Source organism: Fusarium odoratissimum (genome assembly GCF_000260195.1).
Source record: "Fusarium odoratissimum NRRL 54006 unplaced genomic scaffold supercont1.5, whole genome shotgun sequence".
Lineage (NCBI taxonomy): Eukaryota > Fungi > Ascomycota > Sordariomycetes > Hypocreales > Nectriaceae > Fusarium > Fusarium odoratissimum.
Window position 1 is genome coordinate 961,820 of NW_022158691.1, and position 21,207 is coordinate 983,026.

At 48.8% G+C, this 21,207-nt stretch overlaps 10 protein-coding genes across 11 annotated transcripts; 6 read left to right on the forward strand and 4 right to left on the reverse strand.

Moving 5' to 3' along the window:
* Nucleotides 1–959: 959 nt before the first annotated feature.
* On the forward strand, nt 960–1,313 carry FOIG_04274 (uncharacterized protein; the record flags this gene model as incomplete). Its single annotated transcript, XM_031202431.1, has 1 exon — nt 960–1,313. One exon carries the CDS (start codon nt 960–962, stop codon nt 1,311–1,313), a length of 354 nt encoding a protein of 117 aa, XP_031067878.1.
* A 304-nt stretch (nt 1,314–1,617) lies between these two features.
* FOIG_04275 (uncharacterized protein) lies at nt 1,618–2,108 on the forward strand (the record flags this gene model as incomplete). Its single annotated transcript, XM_031202432.1, has 2 exons — nt 1,618–1,682; nt 1,736–2,108. 2 exons carry the CDS (start codon nt 1,618–1,620, stop codon nt 2,106–2,108), a joined length of 438 nt encoding a protein of 145 aa, XP_031067879.1.
* Nucleotides 2,109–2,208: 100 nt separating this feature from the next.
* Nucleotides 2,209–3,286, reverse strand: FOIG_04276 (uncharacterized protein; the record flags this gene model as incomplete). The annotated part of the gene is made up of 2 exons (XM_031202433.1): nt 2,209–2,326; nt 2,379–3,286. 2 exons carry the CDS (start codon nt 3,284–3,286, stop codon nt 2,209–2,211), a joined length of 1,026 nt encoding a protein of 341 aa, XP_031067880.1.
* Nucleotides 3,287–4,391: 1,105 nt separating this feature from the next.
* FOIG_04277 (uncharacterized protein) lies at nt 4,392–5,764 on the forward strand. The gene is made up of 4 exons (XM_031202434.1): nt 4,392–4,746; nt 4,794–5,131; nt 5,182–5,493; nt 5,545–5,764. Exons 1-4 carry the CDS (start codon nt 4,584–4,586, stop codon nt 5,584–5,586), a joined length of 855 nt encoding a protein of 284 aa, XP_031067881.1. The 5' UTR covers nt 4,392–4,583; the 3' UTR covers nt 5,587–5,764.
* Nucleotides 5,765–5,830: 66 nt separating this feature from the next.
* On the reverse strand, nt 5,831–7,429 carry FOIG_04278 (uncharacterized protein). Its single transcript, XM_031202435.1, has 2 exons — nt 6,235–7,429; nt 5,831–6,188 (listed from the first exon to the last, which is right to left on the reverse strand). Exons 1-2 carry the CDS (start codon nt 6,872–6,874, stop codon nt 5,977–5,979), a joined length of 852 nt encoding a protein of 283 aa, XP_031067882.1. The 5' UTR covers nt 6,875–7,429; the 3' UTR covers nt 5,831–5,976.
* A 67-nt stretch (nt 7,430–7,496) lies between these two features.
* Nucleotides 7,497–10,716, reverse strand: FOIG_04279 (UDPglucose 6-dehydrogenase). Of its 2 annotated transcripts, XM_031202437.1 has the most exons (3): nt 9,866–10,716; nt 9,207–9,682; nt 7,497–9,146 (listed from the first exon to the last, which is right to left on the reverse strand). In XM_031202437.1, exons 1-3 carry the CDS (start codon nt 9,936–9,938, stop codon nt 7,878–7,880), a joined length of 1,818 nt encoding a protein of 605 aa, XP_031067884.1. In that variant the 5' UTR covers nt 9,939–10,716; the 3' UTR covers nt 7,497–7,877. The 2 variants fall into 2 exon arrangements, with proteins under 2 accessions (XP_031067884.1, XP_031067883.1); XM_031202436.1 differs by having other exon boundaries at nt 7,613–9,146; nt 9,207–10,302.
* A 2,344-nt stretch (nt 10,717–13,060) lies between these two features.
* Nucleotides 13,061–16,401, forward strand: FOIG_04280 (uncharacterized protein). The gene has a single exon (XM_031202438.1). It carries the CDS (start codon nt 14,587–14,589, stop codon nt 16,156–16,158), a length of 1,572 nt encoding a protein of 523 aa, XP_031067885.1. The 5' UTR covers nt 13,061–14,586; the 3' UTR covers nt 16,159–16,401.
* A 39-nt stretch (nt 16,402–16,440) lies between these two features.
* On the reverse strand, nt 16,441–18,715 carry FOIG_04281 (uncharacterized protein). Its single transcript, XM_031202439.1, has 2 exons — nt 17,229–18,715; nt 16,441–17,176 (listed from the first exon to the last, which is right to left on the reverse strand). Exons 1-2 carry the CDS (start codon nt 17,846–17,848, stop codon nt 16,798–16,800), a joined length of 999 nt encoding a protein of 332 aa, XP_031067886.1. The 5' UTR covers nt 17,849–18,715; the 3' UTR covers nt 16,441–16,797.
* Nucleotides 18,716–18,813: 98 nt separating this feature from the next.
* On the forward strand, nt 18,814–19,192 carry FOIG_04282 (uncharacterized protein; the record flags this gene model as incomplete). Its single annotated transcript, XM_031202440.1, has 2 exons — nt 18,814–18,896; nt 18,988–19,192. The coding sequence occupies 2 exons, from the start codon at nt 18,814–18,816 to the stop codon at nt 19,190–19,192; spliced, it is 288 nt and encodes a 95-aa protein (XP_031067887.1).
* Nucleotides 19,193–19,359: 167 nt separating this feature from the next.
* On the forward strand, nt 19,360–21,195 carry FOIG_04283 (uncharacterized protein). The gene has a single exon (XM_031202441.1). It carries the CDS (start codon nt 20,199–20,201, stop codon nt 21,015–21,017), a length of 819 nt encoding a protein of 272 aa, XP_031067888.1. The 5' UTR covers nt 19,360–20,198; the 3' UTR covers nt 21,018–21,195.
* Nucleotides 21,196–21,207: the final 12 nt, after the last annotated feature.

Below are 21,207 nucleotides of genomic sequence, written 5' to 3' on the forward strand. Positions count from 1 at the left end.
TAGCCGTACCGATATAGAGGGGTAGTGCAGGTCAAAAAAGGAGGAAGAGTCTGTTGAGACTGAGAGGCAAGGCCAGCTATTGATCAACCCTGTTTCAATGCAGAATGAAACCACAAATATCGTCTTCGATTTGTATCTTCTTAAACAAAGTGAAACGAATTCGTAAGTTGATAAATCACATCTTCCATATGACAGGTAACGAGTGCCGTGCTTAAGGGGACTGCTAATACACCAACACTTCTGCATAACCGACAATCCACCGAGCAGACACATTCAAGATACAATCTCTCATGTTACGGGGCAGCTAGCCATACCGCCATCACAAATCTAGAACTCTTTCCGTTGCATCAGCTGGCCAAGCCACCTACTTGCAGTCTTTCCACACGGCTACGATGACACCTCTCTGCCCCCACGTCGAATCAGAAAGCGTCAGCCAGAAGCAAACAAATAACTTCCAATGGAATCAACTACGAGCTGCCGCCTCTGTAGTCTCTTACTATGTAGTTTACACTTTCTTTTGCTGTCTATTTTACATCTAGCATCGGATGCCCAGACCTAGATCACCAAATCTTTTTTGCAGAGAAATCAGAGACTGGCATTTTATACAGTTCACTCAATCTTCATAACTAAACTCTCTCTTTCACCTGTAAGCCAGTAACTAGGTGTGTTCTCATCACAATCTTTCAGTATTTCTGCCACGTGATGTTATCTCAAAAGTAAAAACATGCCACCGCAGCACTCAGTAACTTTATATAAGTGCATCCCGAATTTACACACAAATTAAATACAAATCAACTGTGCTCCGATTACTGTTACTCTTCTTCACACCAACTTCAAATCACAACTTCTTCTCGAGAACTTCCTACTCCAGCTCACCAATTCGCTTCAAACCACACATTCATCATTCGCTACCTACAAGACATCGCAACACAACAAGTACCTTGTCTACTTTACCCAAAATGGATTTCAGCAATGGAGTTCTCTCTATGTGCCTTTTGACCTTCAGCACGATCGTGTGTGTCCTTGGTCTCAGTCTAGGCGTTGTCTTCGTCCTCATCCACCGACAAAGGGAGGAGCAGCTTCTAGACGATATTTACTATACCGTATGTTCCGCCATTGAAGCATCAGATGACGCTGAGAACTGTAACTGCGTGAATGGCGAGCAAAGACAAGGACCAAGAAATTATCGGGTTCCAAACCATTCTTCGATCGGCTCGTATAAGAAAAGAGCAACAGCAGCGCAATCCGCCACAGCAGCAGCAACAAGAACAACAACATCACCAACGGAGGCGCCTATCAACGCATGGTGGTAACACGGGGCCAAAATTGATGGCGGGAGGGGGTTGATTGCAGAGTTTAAAAGGAGAGTTTGGGAGAGTTCATAAAAGTGACTTGTAAGAGGACATATCAATCGAGGAGGAACTTGGTTGAAAAAGGGCTTGGGTGGTCGTGTGCAAGAAAGAAACTCTGTATACAGATATGACGATTATAAGACCATTTATACTTTGTCTCCCTTCACAAACATAAACAAGAGGCGGTCATGACTAGGTACGGATCAGACAACACTTTTCCTTCATCATGATCAAACTGTCCAATTTAAGTGGCTTAATAAGCAAAATGAGTCCTCGAAACTACCAAACGCCCCTTGCCGCCTACAATTCTGAAAACATCATTTCAAACCGGTACGTGACTATCTCGGCGACATATTTAATACTACATCTGACCAATAGAGCAGCACAATGTCGAATACCGAAGGAGAACTTCAACAAGATGAATCGATACCCTGGGGCATCATCGTCTTCTGCATCTTTTTCTGTCTCTTTTTCCTACTGACGATCCTTCGTTGGACCGATCTCCAGCTCAGCATTTTCCGTGATTTCATCAACAGCGGCCGATGGCGAGCATACTTTGGAATGGAAGTACCCAGACGACATGGCCAGAGTAACTTCAAAAAGGTCGAATTTGGGGAAGACGCTCCGTTAGTGAAGAAGGTGGTGAAAAAGGTTCGGTTCTACGACGATACAACTACTGTTGAAGACATTGAGGGAGTGAAAGCAAAGAGCAATGAAGTCGACTGTGCCAACCAAAATGAAACAAAGCGCGAATGAGGCTTAGTACTGTGGTCTTCATTAACTACATTCTCTACCTATGTTTCAATATCTCCGGCTCTTCTTCATACCTATTCATGCCTGGTGCGTAAACATCAGCTCAATTGCTGCCTTTGAGTATCTCCATAGGCTTCGCAAAACTCAATTCCTTCATCAAGTCATTCCAAGCCGTTTCTTGAAGTGCCTTCCCTGCCGGCTCGTACATAATCTGGGGGTATCTGTCAAATACAATTAGAAACTTGTCGTCGCTGTCCGCTTCAAAGTACTTACGGCTTAACCTTGCCCTCGCCAACAAAGCTGCCGTGGCTTTCTTTGCCCTTCACGGCAACGGCATCAACATAGGATCTTGCGCCAGTAGAAACTGTTCTTCCAACAATAGGCTTGGCAATACTCATCCAAAACTGCTCAATCTTGCTCCTCTTACCATCTGTTCCAAATTCTGTTCCCCTGCACGCGCCGGGATTGGGGAAGTTGACAATGACTTCGTCGGGCGAGACGTACTCGGAGAGTTTTCCGACAAACATGATAAGAAGAAGCTTGGATATCTGGTAGGCACCATTGCTGGACCAGCTGGATGGGTCGTCAACTGCATCCCAGATGGAATCGCTCGTTCCAGTCCAATGAGCCCAGTATGACATGTCAGAGCCAACGAGAGCGAGATGTGCAGGCTCAGAAGTTCCACGCTTCTTCTTCAGGACGGGTAAAAGAAGGATAGCTAGGAGCGCAGTCGAAAGGTAGTTGATCTGGCATGTCATTTCATGCTTGGATTCGTCTGATCGCTCGAACTGAGGTCTGCTCAATCCAGCGTTCAGGATGGCAATATCGAGCCGAGACAAACTCTCACACCACTTGACAAAGCTTTGGATGGATTTGTACGAAGCCATGTCAACTATCGACACCTCAATCTTTGCTTTTGGGAACTCGTTTCGTAGTTTCTGTGCTGCACTGTCGCCTCTCGCTTGGTTCCGCACAGCAATGATCAAGTGTGAAAGATCGAGAGCAAGAAGTTGACGAGCACATTCAAAGCCCAACCCGACGTTTGAGCCCGTGATGAGAGCTGTTTTTCCGGATAGAGTGACGCCTTTGGGGGTCTTGGGAACTCCTTCAATGAATTGGCGGGATAGGAATGCAAGAGGACTAGCCTCCCAGGCGGCATTATGTTGGAGCTGAGCAGACATTGTGATTATTGTGAAATTAGATGAAGAGGAACACTGATGGTCTATTTTTTGCAATCTAACTATCCTCACTGCTTTCTTATATATCTATAGCCTCCGGTCGAGGTACGGACGAATTTACGGACGAAGCTCGATTGACAGCGATCGTCTGTGTTAGTTTTACAGCTATTTTGTTCGGCCGTGCGGAGGCCGAGACGGACGAATTGATGCAGTTCTTACCAATTCTTGGAAGTGTAATTGTCATTGATTAAAAGGGTCCATATATCTGAGATCAAGAGATTACGATGTGCTCGACGGTCATTTCATCAGTTGAACAGATCTTTTGCTTAACTACTGTGTATGCCGCTGAGGGTGGTTCATTGAGCCGTCATGCGGGAATATGGCATCTCGGACAAAATAGTCTTCGGACTAAGACATCAAAGCAGCACGATAGAATTATGGCGACTTGAAGATGAAAAAGAAAAGGGCAGTAAAACGTGACTGAATCCAAAAACACTGGCCTTGGAAGTCCATGTTCGTCAATTACACATCAATGATATTCCGTTGCGATTCATGGTGCTCTTTAGATGTGAAGATTATCACACAACTATTCGTGATTAAAGCCCGGTATGATAGACGGCAATCAACTTACTAGCACCTATACATTTTGAGGCCACAGAAACAACAAAGAAAAGTACATCAATTGATGGCCTGACTCGTTCGATTGTGGGTTTCTATTGTATACCTGAATGTGTTGGTTCAGGTGAGAAAACATAGGGTAACCCTGTCTCATATGTAACTTCACAAGAATAACCCCAGCAAATCACATCTCTAGCTTCATTTGCCTAATCTGTCCCTCGCGTCAATCATTACTGGGCTCGTTAAAATGCAGTGACACAGTAGAACGAGAGCCTTACCAATATGGATCTTAACTAGGCGGACTAATATCCCAATCTGCAAGATCTCGCTCTAATAGAAGCAAAAACAACAGCCGGTGCTCCAAAGGTTATAAGTATGCTTAATGCTAATAAATTATTCCGTTCTAGACCAGATCGACCCGTCTTGGCGGGGAACAATTGCACCCCTTGGAGGGAACCCAAGCCGTCAGCTTGCAACTCTGTAAGGAGAACTTTTGGTTCCGAGTAAATTGGACGAGGATCACTGCATGCAAGCAAAAAATGGGCTGTTGAATAAAACCACTCTCGCCCCAAGTTTTAAGGGGAATATTTAGACATTTAAACATAAAGATAAACTATCGCGATTGAATTGATCGGCCTTTTCCCCACGCTCGCTACTTCATTTCGGTCGCAGATTCAACGACATGGGTTCCCTTCGATTTCTCCTTTTCGCATCGATCGCCACTCTAGTTTCCTGTCGCGATGTCCCCGATAACATCAAAGTTTTCAAAGAGAGCATCATAAAACAAGGCTCTTGCAATGATACTCTCGCAGAAGGATTCCACAGCGCCGACGGCGACGACGGCTGTAAGCCTTCCAAGATCCGCGTTGCAACCGCGACTAATCAGTAGCAGCATACGTCTACTGCGGCGATCATCTCAAAGATTACAATGTGATATATCTACAGGGCACCAAAGGCAAGCTCGTCAACATGGACATCGACTGCGATGGAGTCCAGGGCAGCTCTGCAGATGATGGACGCTGTGGCTCATCAGGCGACACACAATCTGTCACGTCTTTTCAAGACCAGCTCAAGTCGTATGGCACGGATCAGAAGGACCTAGATGCCAATATCCATCCTTACGTGGTGTTCGGAAACGTGGGTACGAAGAAGAACTGGCCAACTTTTGATGCGCAAAAGCACGGCATCAAGCCATTGAGTGTGATGGCTGTTGTATGCGGCGACAAAATGGTAAAACATTGCTTTTTCTTTGAATGCCGAACTATTGTTGACTTTGTTAGTTTTACGGCATCTGGGGCGACGAGAATGGCGATGATGGTGATGAAGCAATGGTCGGAGAGGCCTCCATCTCCCTTGCAACGGCTTGCTTCGGCGATGACATGAACGGCGACAATGGCCACGATGAAGATGATGTATTGTATATCGCCTTCCCTGGTAGCGACGCTGTGCCAGGAGAAGACGGTGCCGACTGGGACGCGAAAAACTTCAAAGACTTCGAAGAGAGTCTCGGTGGTGTTGGAGATAAGTTGGTCGCTCGAATCGAGGACACCGATAGTGGTGCCTCTTGCTTGTGGCCTGGTACATGGGGAATGGTAAGATATTAAACCTTTGTGTCATTTCAAGTTGTACTGACGTTATGGTAGGGTCTACTCGTCGCCTCGGCTATGGCTGCCATGGTGGTTTGAACACGAGAGGGTGCATGCATAGTGGGCTTCGACAGCTCATGATTCTGGAGATGTTTTGTACCACGTACCTAATGTTTGTTATATGAACTGTTAATATTGGGCATTGGGTTGCATATAGAAGAAACCATTATAGACATAGAATACCTAATTGTACACTTTTGATTCCTTCTGCTTCACGCTTAGCACTCGCTATGGTATACAATCGTCACACGTCATCACTGAAGGAACATAATAGTTTGGAAACCGCAAAAAACAGTAGACGATAGTATTAGACAAGGATATCTTCGTTCAACGAGTGTTTTATCTAAAATTGGATATAATAAGTGAGAAAGGAAAGCTTGTCGCAAGCGCTATGATCTACATATCTAAAGTGTTGAAATCGAACGCAACTCATACCGCCAAGGCGATTCCTAACAATGAAGTGAAAATAATAACCCAATTACCACCAGACTCTAATCCAGCACCAGCGTTCGTTGAGTCTTGCTTCGCACCCATGGCAGTCGGCCGCGTCGCCTCGACCCGAACGTTATCCGCCGCTTTGTCCTGGTCAGGAGTGTAAGTAAGTGGCTTAAACCCGCATGACCGCATGATAATATCCAGGTCTGTTTCGTTAGCAGCCGATTAATGAGTTTGAGCATAGAGACTCACTGTTTTGCTTGTGTCCATCAACGACGATGCAGTCTTGACATAGCGCTGCGATCTTGGCCACATCAAAGCTCTTATTGTTGCATACACATTCCCTCTCCGGATCATCCTCTGGAACTAATGACTGTGTCTGCAAACTAGCTCCCCAACTCGTCATGCTCGCTGTACCAGAATCACCCTGAAGAGACTTGGTAGGTTGAGTTACCGCCGAGCTGACAAACGATGAACTCATCGAGGTACGTCTCATCGTCATTGTCTGCTCCTCCGCACTGGTGTCGTCCGCAACCCATTTCATTGACGCCGGCGTAGACTTGGTAGTCGACGTTGACGTTGACGATGTCGTGCTCTCTTGAGGCTCGAACTGTGGAGGAAATGACGTCGGTGCAGCTCTGATGATAGAAAAGCTTCTCTTGTGCGGTCCGTCATCCTCGAGCGGTTCCACGGCCAACTTTGGAACCCACTCGGGGTTTGGCTGTCGCTTCGCGAGGCGATGGTGGTGAACATCACATTTTGCTGTCAACTCGACTATTGGGCCACAGATCGTCACGCACATGAGTGGAATGTCGTCCGGCGGCAGGACGTCTGCCATGGCGACTGCGACGAGGCCTGTAATTGCGGCCTGTCTGGCCCATGACAATCTCATCTCGACGAATAGCTGCCTCGATTGTGTCCAAGGTACGTACGTGATGGCGAGTCGACGATGGTGGCCCGTACGTTTAGGCCTCGAAGACAAGACAGGATGAGCCGCCTGCAGCAATTGAATAATAAGCGAAAGAATATAGAGGCACAGCCCCGGGATAACACAAAAGTGATACCAATATGGTTAAAGAGCGTATGGTAGCGAGACGAAGATGTCACCCGTTCAACAGGAAGACAAAGACGACAAATGTCTCGAGACGAGAAGCACGCACGAGGAGGCGAACCACGGCGACGGTACTCCTCGATGCATGGTGAAACGCGTACCCAAAGGAGAGTAGTAGTCTGTATCAAGTGCAGGGCACGATGCTACGTGGAGCGAGATCGAGAACGTTCATGCAGGGAACATGACGGCTGGGCTTGGGAAACAAGTAGTATTCCGGTAATAGCTTGTTACACTAGAGGTTCAGAGCTGAGACGCCTGGTCAATCGGCTGAAACACGGTGGTTGAAGCTTCGTCTCAGGACAGGATCATGGTGGATTAGTCATGAAACAAATTGACTGACACGAACACCATGATAGATAGGGATCGTGATAGCCGAACCGCTATGAAATGAATTAGTACGTACCTAGCCTCCGATCTTAAGCTTAATTGATGGACATGGGGTAAACTGTTCATCGCCAAACGGCTACTATGGGTCGGAGGGCCATAAATAAATCAAGGTAGACGACAGCAGACAGCAGGTAACGGAAACATTGCTCTCGCATCGCATTTTTAACATCTTCGAATCTAAATCTATGTCCAGTAAACCTCTTCACCTGTTCACGCCGTGCATCCGCCCTGTCCTTCCAATGTATCTCGGCGTGTATCATCAACCACGTCCATATGTCATTTCATGCTTATTAAAAACGGTATAATCTTAGCCAACAGTCGACGAATTCATACAATCAAGAAATCTAAAAGTCGGCCGTCGAAAAAATTGTGTCTGTCTCAAAATCAGGTGAGACATTTAGAAGCGGTGCTGGCGACCAACACTCTCGACGCGAACGCCAAGCTTGACCATCTCTCGAGAATCGATGACACCACGGCCATCAAAGACCCAGCGGGGCTTGGCCATGCTCTCAGAAATGCGGACCCAGTCAACACGCTCCTTGGGCTTGTACTCCTCAGAGCTTCCCATTCCTGTGGCGAAGCCACTGTCCTTGCTCTCACGCTCCTGGATGCAGTCAGGGCAGTCGTCTTCACAGCTGGGCTCGACGTTGAAGCGGTCCAGAGGGTCATGGGACTGGACATCAGCACGTTGGACAAGGTGCTTGTGGAGAGCGAGGAGCTCGTTGGCACTGGGGGTGGCGCTCTCGAAAGGACGAGGGTCGGCCTTGGGGTTGGGCTTGCGGCCAATGGTCTTGGATTGGACGGCAGGTGTAGGGGCGGGAGGGGGAGGAGGCTGGTTGCGGAACTCGTCGAACTCAGTAGCAATGATGATGGCGGTACTGGACTCGCAAGCATCGTAGGCATTGCCGTGGACAGTGATGTTGTGTCCCTCAGCGAGGGGTCCGAGGAGCTCCTTGATCTCAGCCTTGATAACCAGAGGGTTACAGCAGGGATCGAAGACAGCCACCTCACGGGGGCGCTCCTCAAGAAGGGTCTTGATCATCTCAAGAGCGGGAGCCTCACGGGTATCGGAGGTGTTCTTCTTGAAAGCAAAGCCAAGAATGGTAACCTTCTTGCCAACGAGGGTGTTGTTGAGGCACTTGATGACACGGTTGGAGAAACGGTCACGGGCATACTCGTTCATCTTGACAACCTGGCGCCAGTACTCAGCGACCTCGGGAAGACCCATGGTCTCAGCAAGGTAGACGAGGTTGAGAACATCCTTCTTGAAGCAACTGCCACCGAAACCAATACCAGCCATCAAGAACTTGTTACCAATACGGGGGTCAACACCGACAGCACGGGCAACCTCATCGACATCAGCGCCAGTCTGCTCGCAAACGGCGGAGATGGAGTTGATGGAGGAGATACGCTGAGCCAGCATAGAGTTGGCAACAAGCTTAGCGAGCTCGGAAGACCAGACGTTGGTGGTCAGAATGCGCTCGCGAGGAATCCAGGCGTTGTAAACCTTGACGAGAGCCTCGGCAGCTCGCTTACCGGAGGGGGTAGGAGCAGAACCGATCAGGATACGGTCAGGGTAGAGAAGATCGTTGACGGCGGTACCGGCAGCCAAGAACTCGGGGTTGGAGAGAATCTCGAAATGGACACCAGGGCGGTGCATGTTAAGCTAGAATCACATTGTTAGCATTTGACCGCTTCTCTGTTGCAACATTGACCATGTACTTACAGTATCAGCGACAAGCTGGGCAGTTCGGCAAGGAACAGTCGACTTCTCGACAATGATGGCACCCTCGCGGGCGTACTGAGCAACGACGCCGGTGACAGCCTCGAAAGCGGTCATATCAGTGGCGCTGCCGGCACCAACACCACGGTACTTGGTGGGAGTGTTAACGGCAACCAGGACAATATCGGCCTCGCTAATGTGCTTGGCAATGTCGGTGGAGAAGAACAGGTTGGGCTTGCGCTCAGCAACGGCGATCTCGCCGTCCTCGGCAGAGGAACCCTCACTATCAGTGGTAGGCTCATTGGAGATCTTGGTAGGTCGGCCACCATCACGGGCAATTCGGACGATATCGTGCAGACCGGGTTCGTAGATAGGGGGGTGGCGGGAGTTCCAACGGCGAATGCGGGTGGTATCTCGGTCGACGACAGTAACCTGAATGTTCGGGTTCTGGAAAGCGACGACAGCAGCGGTAGGGCCACCTGTGTGAAGTTTGTTAGTTTGTTGGAACTCAATTGCGTTATTGGAGCGGTGTATAGCATATCGAGGGGTTGATAAGCGCGCAGTCATGATATCGAGCGCCTTGTCACAACTCTCGCAAATCCGATACACCAGCTTTTCGCTCTCTCGTGGGGAGTCGATTGGAAAAGGTTTCTGAAACTTACCAACGTAACCAGCACCAACACAGCAGATGCGGCGGACCTCAATGGGGGCCTCCTGAGTACCGTTTGAAGACATGATGATTAGAGGCGGTATAAGATATTACAGACAAGGCAAAGGACAATCTGTAGAAACGATGCGCGCAAACGAGGTCACGAATCGACACACGTAGTATGCTAGCGAGTGTAAGGGTTTGGAGAGAGATGGGAGGGAATGGGGAGGTTTATAAAGGAGGTGGAAGCAAAGGCAAGGTAGGCTAGAAAAGATATTCCCACTTCAACGTTGCAGTTAAGGTGAGCTAATGGGAAAAAGGGGGCACTACTTCCCCTCTGGGCTCTGGAGGAGACTGGAGAAGGATGGAGGGAGACTACCCAAGGCAAAGGCAAAGGCCGGTGGAGGGGCAGCCGCTGAAGCCACGCAGCGATTGGGGAGCAACTTTTTGGCACGAGAAATTAAGGCGGTGAGATGATTCCCATTAGTTCTTTTCCACAGTCCTTACCTACTACAACAGGTACATGTATCTCGTTCTGCCCGCCCGCCCGCCGCCAACTTTTCAAGGGAGCGGCAGGTGTGCTGTGTGGTGTCGATTCTTGGAGGGGCAGGGATTCGTTCATTGGATTTTCAGGGATTCCAGGCACACAGACACCTTCTCACGGAGGGGGATTCTGGATGCAGGTACCGTGGCCACTGCAGCCCGCTGAAAAAGGTACTTTTGGGAGCTCGAGGGGCCCTGGAATTGGATCGAGAAATGATCCAATAGCACTGTACAGTATCCATCAGATAAGGCACGGTGCGTTACAAGGCTGCGCAAGCCCCTCCACTCCCACGCAAACCAGGTCCCTCCAATACAACCCCCACATGCCTTGCACGGCTAAGCTTATAAATTGAGGATTGGTGACTGTTGGTTAACGCTTGTCGGTGAGTTTATTCTGGAGGAATTATGCATACGAGCTATAGATCGGAATAAATTCTCTGCCTAGTCTCAGATCATCAAACTCAAATGACATGAGGTTATCTCGAGGTGGACACCGTCCCTATCTCTAATTAGACTAACAGCCAATATTATCAGAATCTAACGAACATAGTCTAAAAGCAAGCAATCCACCAATTGCTCTGACAAGGAAGAACGGGTACAAAAGCAAGGGTCCACATCCCGGTTATGCACTGTCCAACGCACTGTTCCTCATATCACCCAAGCCATCAAACGGAACATGGGCTCTTCGCTACTGTATGCCCTGCAGTATTTTGCTGGGGACGGGAAGAGACCAGACCAGACCAGACTGTTTCTTACAGAAACGATCCATTCCCGCCGTCGATTCACGATGTCAGGGTGCACGGGCGATGCTGTCATCGTAACAATCCCAATCGCCATCAGGACGAACAAGTTGATCTAGGCTAAGTTACATCGCCTCAGCCTCATGAAGCTGACCGACTTTAAAAAGAACTTGGTGTGCTCGTGAAAGCAGAACACGAGGTGCAGAATTTTCGGCGGAATGCGCCCTCCGTGCATCTCCTGATGGATGTGCTCTGATACTGGATCTCTTCATTCCTGCGAGGCTGACATGATTTGAAGATCAAGTCAACTCGTTGAGGTTGCCGAGATTTCGACCAACTGATAGACAGGGGTTAATTCTCTGTTGCAACGACTCGTTACAACGGATACGTAGCCACAACCCCCGGCAATGGCATGGCATGCAAAAGGTGATAATGAGGCGACTACCGGAAATAGGAACAAGACGGTGAAGGCAAACAACCTACATGTCTTTTTTCTGATATCATGGAGGGAATTGTCCAAGACATTAAAGTATTGCCTATAGACTAGCACGCTTGAGAAGCAAAACCCAACTCCATGGGTACTTGCCTTAGACAGTATCTCGATTAGCAGGCACCTTGGGGCCCTCACAAACTTCCATACCAAGACAACTAATAATCCATGATGGCGGCCAACAACCAGAAAGAGTGAGACGCCGTAATATCGATTCGTCTCATTTCACCCGATGCCGGCTCGGCCGATGGGGCATGGAGTATAGCGCCTCAGGGGTAGCTGACTGAACACTTTGTGATGCCCGTCATTCTGCTAACAAAAAACGGAGTCTTATCGAATCAGAAAGAAGAAAAACACTGTGCTTACTCGGCCGACTCCGCCGCAGTATATGTAAATGCTGACATTAGCACTGACAGTCTGACAGGAATAGAATCAAGCCACACATACTTGCGATGCTTCGCAAGCTCTCGGATTACTTTTCTGGAATCTCATTCGAATAGTCTGTCGGATGTTGGACGAGGTGACGTTTAATTTGAGCTTGGCGATAACTGTCAGTCTATTCTGAAACAAATCATCGTGATCGGCGCGGCTACGACACGGATTGATTATTGCAATGCTCATAATCACATGGTTCCTATTTGACTCGTCAAAATTCTAGCCAGCTTCCTTTCTCAGGAGTCATACAAGGGGAAAATAATCAAGACGGACAATAACCCATGAAGAGATTGGTCTTAGGTGATGCCAAGAGTTAATTAGTTGTTCTTCACAGATATACGTATAGATTCTCATCACTCATGTATCATGAAAGGCTAGTATCCAGCCAGCCCAGCTTCTCTGCACTGACCCAAAAAGATTATATTGCGGCTGAGCGCTAATTTGGCAGCCAATAATCCATCATTGACCACTTTTGAAGGCTGGGATGCCAGCAGCCGATGACTGAACCGTTACCAAGAGGATTTACGAAATCCCGACTCAGAATCATTGAGCATAAGCACTTGACTTCGTGTTAGTTGATCGGTCAGCAAGATATCTTTCATCTCTTGGTGCATATCTTGAGCCTCCAATTGTCACCGGGTGGGCATCCCACCAAGCTAATAACCCAGACCCTTGTAACTAATTAATCCCATTCCCACTCTATTCGGCTCTAGCAGCGACTATTGATGGGTGTCATGATGCCAGGGGACCTCTGCGTCATGAGCTCGCATGGGATTCATGAGCCAAGACGGGAAGATAATGGGGTCTTCAACGGAGGCTGTGAGCCGTGTCTGTAGCAGCAAGACGGACAGTTCATGTGTCCACAGAAGCTCAATGCCCTTGTTGATGGGTATTTGAGGATTCTGGTCATGGCAGTGGATCGGCCCGTCGATTCCATCAACATTCGAGCTCGCTAGGCATATCGGCGGGTTCCTAAACACCAGACCATCAGATGTTTATTACCGCGAAGCGACTCTATTCAGATCTTCGCGAGAGGGGTATCGCCGTTAATGATTTCCACTTCGCTTGGATTATAGAGAACAGTTCAAGGTATATCAAGGCAGAGGCGCGATTTTCTGACATGCCCTTGTCAAGTTGTCTCCATATTGGAAGCCTCAATTATGCGTCGTTCCAGATATATCCACGCAAACATATTGGATGCGACCACATTTGCGACACAGTTGGACACTTGCAACCAGACAGATGGTTCTTTTTTAGTTCTTCAGAAGATCGGACAACTCTATTCCTCATTCCAGTACACAGTCAGGTGGTTGTTAAAAAGGAAGAATAATGTGCCCACGTGATGTTGCACGTGCTGGGTCTCCTACCATGTTTCCTTTGAGATCTGGACCTACTGGAATCTCCATCTAATCTCTTTCTCTTAGCAAACCAACCGCCAACTCTGATAAGTTTGATTGAAAATTGCTGGTCATCTCTCTCTGCTTTTGCCTAAAAGGCCCATTCAACTTGCAATGGCGCCACTAATTTACCTATGCCGATAGCTCCCGCTTAACCCATGGTTGGCGAGTCGAGATCACTGGAGGCGCTCCGTCTATTCCCGATGTCTTTCATGGAATGATCAATTTTCACTACTGACACTTTTATCTTCATTCAAGCTGAGATGGATCTGTCACAAGTCGCGATCCAAAAACCATTGTTGTCTGGTATGGCAAAATCCGCCGCCAATGGCCCAGATCTGTTTGGGCACGGGGGCTAGAATTGCCATGGCTATTCGCGATCTCTCAATGATTGGCGGATTGAACGTCTTGGGACAATGTGATATCGGCGAGGCCTCTGATTCGTCCACCATACGCCTTCAGCAGGGGATCTTCAACGACACAGATCTCAGCGAATGGTTCATGTCAGGGACCAACCTGAAAGGCCATCACATATCGCCCAGGCTGAGCCATTGTTACCGGAAATTCTGGCACAAGACCGGCAGTTGTTCCTTCGATCCTGGAATCAAGTGATTGCATGACAGGACATACAAGTCTGAAGAAGGGTCTTTTGATGCGTTTGAACTTCCTGTGATGATCAAGACAAGTCTGTCCTCGATCCTGTCGCACGGCCACCAGGGAGTTTCTCAATAATTCCTAACAACAAAGACAGCCACCATATTCATCAATACAATGCTATATTCTCGTTCATACCATGGTGTCTGATCAAGATCGACCCCTCCATTTGCCCCTCCCCCACCAGACTGGTCCCTTTAGATCGACGAACTGCGTCCAACAGCCCCTCCTCGTGGTGTTTACTCTGGCTTGTATTCAGCCTCGCTCATACCAAAATTTGCGCCTCATGTGCTTCTAAAGATGTATTGTCTCGCTCTTGTGGCCCTGTTTCTGTCCACGTGCGAGGCATTTCTTCTAATGCTGGTTTGTGACTACGGGCATTTTGAAAGAGAAAAGAGTCGCATTCCGCCTCTTTTCTGCTTCGCAGCATGTCTTCACGACAACTTCCATCTAAAGCACTTTGCTGCAAGTCAACATGATTGCTGAAGCTCTGCCCGCTCCCCTATCGCGCTATCCCAGCCATGACGTCTCCAAGTTTCCTGATACCCTGAAAGGGAAGCGAATCCTCCTCTGCACCGAGTCATTTGGGCCTGTCAATGGTGTCAGTCGCACGACTTTGATGCTTGTTAACCATCTAAGGGCACATGGAGCTCAGGTCGCAGTGGTTGCGCCACACAACCATACAGAGCACAATACCTTTACGCCGCCGCCATCACCAACCATGTCCCCTGCAGATAAGCAGCCCGAAGTCAGAGTCACTGGATATCCTCTCCCATTCAATCCCGAGCTCTCTATCGTATACCCGGTACGCAATTCGACTCTGTACTCAAGAACATTTGGCGTTGATGCTCCTCCCGATCTGATCTACCTTGCGTCGCCTGCGAGTCTGGGTTTCCAAGTCATGCTTCAACTACGACAACAACCCAAGGAGAAGCAATTACCCGTCATCTGCAATTTCCAGACCGATCTTGCTGGCTATTGTTCCATCTTATTTCCGGCGCCGCTGAGCCACGTTGCGGTCTTTGCGTTCGCAGCTGTCCAGAGTTATCTATTCAGTCACTCCTCGATCAAGACTATATTCTACCCTTCGAGTTTCGTGAAACGATATTTGGTGGGCCAGAAGGTGCCAGCAGATAAGCTAGAGGTTCTAACACGGGGTGTCAACACTGAGTTATTCAACCCCCGGATGAGAAGCGAGGACCTGCGAAAACAGTTGGCACCTAACGGCGAGATCATTTTCGTGACAGTCTCCCGAATCGCTGGCGAGAAAGGCTTCGATTTCCTGGCGAAGGCTGCAAAGGAGCTTGATGCTCGAGGACTCAACTTCAAACTTTACATCGTCGGCGGTAACCGCAACCCCGATGTTGAGAAGGAAGTACAGGAGCTTTTTGATCCTCTGAGAGAGAAGGGCAAGGTTGTCTTCGCCGGGTTTAAGGTTGGGGAAGATCTCGCCACCGCCTATGCCAGCGGTGATGTTTTTCTCCATTGTTCGGTTACAGAAACCTTCGGCCTTGTCGTTTTGGAGTCCATGGCCAGTGGGGTTCCAGTCATCGCTCGTGATGAAGGTGGTCCGTCTGACATTGTCCAGCAAGGAGGAAACGGGTTCCTCATTTCTCCAGACGACCTCGATGGTTTCGTAGCAAAGGCTATGAAACTTGGTCTAGACCATAACCTTCGTGCCCAGATGGGCCAGGCCGCAAGATCGTACGCATGCGAGATGACATGGGACAAGATTAACAACAAGGTTGCCTGGCGCATGTCGGACACCATCTCGGAATGGAAGCGTGAGCGGGATGGCCCAACAAACCGACTCTCATCGCGTCTCAAGTCCCAGGAGCCCCTTATCCCAATCTACGGGTGGCTTATGATGAACGATGCTATTCGCGAGACAATGACACGGGGTATTGTCGACGCACGACTCATGGGTGGACTGGGTGTCATTCTATCTTTCTGGATGGTGACAGGGTGGTATATGGTCTTCACAGAATGCTTCCTCTGGGCCAAAGGGCGATGGAGAAGTGCAGAGAGAAGATTGTCAATCTCATAGTTTGAAGTTATGTCTTGCTGCGCGGCGTTTCGATTATGTGTATGGCTTGGAGGAGTTGGAGGACCCAGTTTGCTATGATTCGACGTTTTCTCATATTTGCATTAGACGGTCCTTACAGCGTTGGAGTTGTTACAGCTGTGCGACTAGCCTATGGTTTCCTTAGCATGGCCATGTTAGATGTTATATTACGATACCAAGAATTTCCTTACAGTTTTGACACCGGCGGGCTGATACAACGTCATGTAACAAGGGTCCCGGCAAAAGGGATTTCCGGGTTCAGTACTTTATGATGGTGTTTCATGTAGAGGGGAATCGTCCCACAATCTGACATCTCACCCCAGATGCCGAATATGGGGGATGAACTTTATACTGCTTAGAAGGTGATTGTTCAGCCATATAGCGGCTAGTACATTGATGCTATGAGACTATCTATTGTTGTAGTGTAGAAAGTGAATCTAGGGACCATGTGAGGTCGGATATCAACTAAAAAGTCATATGGTGCCTGAAATATCGGCAGAGTGGAAATGACACGCTTATGAGAGTTAAAGTAGTAAAGAAAAAAAAGAGTCGACAACGCTATGCATGGCCGTAAGAGTAATGAAAAGCTCGCTTGATTATATCCCAACTTCATGTCCTGCTTCATATTGTCGCCTTCTTGGGCATTGTGACAGCTTGCCTGCGTTTATACATGAGAGCATAGTTGTAGCGCTCATATGTGCCGAAGCCAACAGCTGAGACAAAGATGAGCAGCCAGACGCTCATCATGATAAGACCAATGGGGAGGACCATGAGCTGTACGCCTGGGAGGACAAAGGCGACAGTGCCGTTGTTGAGAGCGGCGACCTGGTCTTCGACGGCGGCTGAGGCCATAGCGAAGTCAGACATGACAACATCTTGGGAGAAGACGCCAGTGAGAAAAGCGGCTTCGTTGATGGAGACGTTGGTGCGGATGGTACTGCCTGTGCTGTTGCGGGCAGTGAGGGTGAGGGTTGGCATGATATGGGATTCGAGCTCGTCCCTGAGAAAGTCAGTATATGTGAATGAAGTGAGATGTGAGTGTGAAATCTTACATAGTCATGTTATCCGTCATCTTGTCCGCATCGATCTTTCCAACCAACATATATGCTTGTAGGAGTTGCATTCCCTCTTCTCTCTTTCCCATACCAGGCTTACCGCCTGTTAGACCTGTGCCATTGACATCCGCAGGCTGAATGGGCATAACACTTGCACCCGTATATGAGATTCCAACATTGATATCCTCGGGTGCAACAGCTGCAAAACTACCTCTGGCTTGAGAAACTTGATACAGTCGAATATCAGCCTCGAAAACACCAGTCTTCACATCGAGTGAGGGAAGATTATAGCACACGCATGTTCCAGAAGGGTTTGTGCTCTTGTGCAGTCCACCGAGAACTGAGCGGCATGCAGCGTTGGTGTCCATGTTCCAGGCCGTCATGTTCAACGAGCCATCCTTTGTCAGAGGAACATCTCCTGCGGGAAGCTGCTCGACTGTGGCGTTCCCATCACGCTCAGCGAGCGGCGTTGATAGTAGGGAAACGTATGGTCGGTGGAGAACATCATCAGCTGCTCGAATAAAGGACTCAATGGACATGGCGGGTGATGACTGTGCTGTTACTGAAAGGGCGAAAAGGGCTGCTGCCGCGAGACGAATTGACAAGGCCGAAGCCATTTTCTCGTGTCTTCTCTTCCAAGCTCTTTCTGAGTGCTCTGCGTATCTTTCGTCTGAGTGATTTCTGTAGGCCGTTTTTTCTATACGTGAGACCGTGATCCGTAGCGATATCCAATCCGTCTTCTTTTTTCGTCCAAATTAACAAAATAGCTCTCTTTCTTTCCGTCCTGCGGTGAGAATTGTTGTAATTGAACCACTGCCTGTGGAGTGATTATATGCGTCGAGCTGAATTGAGTGGGTATAGAATCTCAAAATCCCAATAATGAAGTCGTCGTGACAATCAGGTAGCTCCACCACCGGCAACGATCGGTACTTATTATAAGAGATATGGAGTAAGGAAAGAAGAACAAGGAAGCAAAATAAGTTAAAGTATCGAAGATCAGCCAAATGGCAGATCGTCTAATAGTAAAAGGAATAAAAAGAAGTATGAGAGAACAAGGGGGGAAGAAGAGAAAAAATTGGGGACCAGCCCACGCGCCGCTCGAATCGTACCAGACCAAGACAGACCTGGACTGACTTGACTTTTAACAGCCAAAATAACGAGATTGAAAGGGAGGGGCGAAGAATCGAAAGCAGTAATGGGGCCCGGTAGAGCGGCACAGTAGGTCCTTTTAGTTGGCAGAAGGGTTTGGGGAACGTGCTATCGTGGGACCAGCGGTTGCAAGGGGAGTGCTTGGAAGTTGGAGTTGATGTTATTTGGTTGGCTGAAGAGCAGTTGAAACTATGGAACTATGAGGCTGTGAGCGGCTATTGTGTTGATATTGGCGATATAGGTGACATCAACTGGCATCGTGACGGCTGTTGTGCTTCACAATGGTAATAACAAAACACATATCGATGTTGACGAGTGCCAGGCTTGTCTCGTCTGTGTTCTGGACTTGTCACAGGCAGGGCCAAGATGTTGGTTCTCCTGGCTCCCTCGTTGTGGCGGTGTCAAGATCGGGGCCATGGAGACTAGCGTGGACATGGCTGCAAACTCAATCACGAGAAAGCGAGCCAAGCAGGCCAAGCAGTGCAGACCTTGGAGTGACTCTGGTGAGGGTGGTGGGTGAGCTCGTTTCAGGTTGGACCAGGGAGAGGTCGACTTTGGAACCGAGAGGTTTAGCTGTTGTTTGGCTTGGCTAGTGAAACGCTGATAGAGAAACACTGCGAGACAATTCTACAGGTATCGTTCTATCCATCAGGCCATACTGGCTTCGATTGCATCTTGATAAACTCACAATAACCATTGATGCGGTCAGATTAACTACAATATTCAACCCTGGTCAGCCAAGATCGCAGCCCAGGCCTGCCAACGGTCACTCTAACCTGCATGAGCATGGCCGCCGTGTCAGGGACCGCTAGGGGCAACGGCTGCCCTTAGCCAGGGGCTCTTCAGGCCATGACCCCTGTTCCACATGGCGTCTCGCCGGCTAGCTTGCGGCACCAGATCTGGTGGCTATTGGGTGCGCTCCCTGTCAACGTCAGTCCATTGTGAGTCGGTGATGGCTTCATTTTCAACTCTTCTTGAACGTTTTTCATGGACTTGGAATTCTCCATAAACCAGAGGATTTCTTCACCATGGCGCTTCGAAAAAAGTCCCATCAACGGTTTATGAAACAGGGCACCTAGCGACTTTTCACCTCGCCTGCCACATAGCCTCTAGCGCCAAGGGATAAGGAGGTCAATTGAGTCAGGCTTTTCCTCGACGATCCTCAGCTGCGGAATTTGTGGATATTGATAGTGGCGCCAGATGAAGCGAAAAGTGTAGTGGCAGAAACGGCGTCGCGACGGTGAAACTCTCTTGCAACAGGAACGACGACCATCCGATCGGTATCTCGACGGCTTATGTATGATCACCTTGGAAACGCGGCTGATACCACACTCAGATATTGTTCTCAACCTTAGGGCATAAGACCTGGGATGAAACTTGTTGCAGGCTCTTTACGATAAGTTTACCAGCCCTATAACAGAAGTCACCCTGAGATGCAAACATCTTGGCGAATGTTTGGGAACAGTAGTGATGATCATCATTACCACGCTGCTGTCAAAACACCTGAAGAAGAGTGACGCGGTTGACTAGGTGCGAAACAAGATTCCAGAGCTGATGTTCCAAATCGGAAAGTTAAAAAAGTTTCCACGTTTGTTTTTCGTGACTGCCGATGTCGGTAACATTGCATCTCGTCAATCTTATAACTTGTCTATTGGTGATATGATAATAGATCAGGATGGCTGCGGCGTAGCCAGCTGAAATCAGCTGAACAGCTAAAGCCTAGAAGGGATGGCATGATCCTTTTCGACTTGTCTTGTCGTGACTTCAGCCAAATACACATGCATTTTAATAATGGTTCTTTCATAAGATCCCACAAAGATGGCATCGCCAGAAACGACCGAGGCAGAGCAAGAGCTCTTCTTTGTCAGTCTCAACCAAGACAAACCAATCACAGTGATACTTTTACATGGCCTACTTAACTCACACCTTGAGTGGTCCTACGTGATTCCTTACGTATCCGATTATCACATCATCGCCCCCGATATCAGCGGTCATTCTCAATCCCGCAGTATTCTCCCTGCGAATATCTCCAGCTCCGCAGAGCGGGTGGCCGTGCTCATCCGGCGACACGCACATGGCGGCCGGGCCCACGTTGTCGGCCTCTCCATGGGTGCTTTCATCACTCTCCGTATCAGCCGGCAACATCCGGAGCTGGTCCTCTCTGCCATTGTCACCGCGGGGCACCCCATGGAGGGCCACTGGGCATGGGTTGCCCGCTATCCGAGCATCACCTACTACGCTATGTTAGTGCTTCTCGAACTGGTACCGACATGGCTGTATATGCTCGTGGCTGTCAAAGGTCGCGGCATGCGTCACCATGAAGAACTACTAGAAGAGATGCGACACAATAGGAGATGGGAAGTGATTCGTGCTGTGGACACGGGACTGTTGGAGCTCAAATGGGAAGATATCAGGATGCTGCCAGTGAAGACGCTGGCGATTGCGGCAGAAGGCATTGACGATGCTGAGGCGGTGAGGAGAATGGGTAGGGAAATGCCCGTCGAGGGTTCACTGGGTGCGGTAGTCAGAGGAGCAGTGCATACATGGAATTTGCAAAAGCCAAAGCTATTTTCTGATGTAATTAGAGCGTGGATTGAGCAGAGCGCGTTGCCTGCAAGTTTGGAGATCTTGAAGTGAAGTGGTTAATTTGCTACCCTATATAGTCGCATCTAGAGTGAATACCTGGCTTTTGGCCTGAGCACCCAATGAGAAGCAGGGCATTGTTCGTGAAACCACAGGGTTCAGTTTTAGTAATTGGAATTATGACGATGGCCAATGGCTGGATAGTAGGTCCAGGACAAAGGAAGCTATCCACATGGAACGAAGC

Excerpts from the sequence above, each read along its gene's own strand:
- FOIG_04277 (XM_031202434.1), top strand. The coding sequence starts at position 4,584 with ATGGGTTCCCTTCGATTTCTCCTTTTCGCATCGATCGCCACTCTAGTT. Across the intron at positions 4,747-4,793 it reads CGCCGACGGCGACGACGGCT|CATACGTCTACTGCGGCGAT; the intron begins GTAAGCCTTCCA and ends AATCAGTAGCAG. Across the intron at positions 5,132-5,181 it reads TTGTATGCGGCGACAAAATG|TTTTACGGCATCTGGGGCGA; the intron begins GTAAAACATTGC and ends TGACTTTGTTAG.
- FOIG_04278 (XM_031202435.1), bottom strand. The coding sequence starts at position 6,874 with ATGAGATTGTCATGGGCCAGACAGGCCGCAATTACAGGCCTCGTCGCA. Across the intron at positions 6,189-6,234 it reads TGATGGACACAAGCAAAACA|ACCTGGATATTATCATGCGG; the intron begins GTGAGTCTCTAT and ends CTAACGAAACAG.
- FOIG_04279 (XM_031202436.1), bottom strand. The coding sequence starts at position 9,938 with ATGTCTTCAAACGGTACTCAGGAGGCCCCCATTGAGGTCCGCCGCATC. Across the intron at positions 9,147-9,206 it reads CCCAGCTTGTCGCTGATACT|CTTAACATGCACCGCCCTGG; the intron begins GTAAGTACATGG and ends ATGTGATTCTAG.
- FOIG_04280 (XM_031202438.1), top strand. The coding sequence starts at position 14,587 with ATGATTGCTGAAGCTCTGCCCGCTCCCCTATCGCGCTATCCCAGCCAT.
- FOIG_04281 (XM_031202439.1), bottom strand. The coding sequence starts at position 17,848 with ATGGCTTCGGCCTTGTCAATTCGTCTCGCGGCAGCAGCCCTTTTCGCC. Across the intron at positions 17,177-17,228 it reads ATGACGGATAACATGACTAT|GGACGAGCTCGAATCCCATA; the intron begins GTAAGATTTCAC and ends TGACTTTCTCAG.
- FOIG_04283 (XM_031202441.1), top strand. The coding sequence starts at position 20,199 with ATGGCATCGCCAGAAACGACCGAGGCAGAGCAAGAGCTCTTCTTTGTC.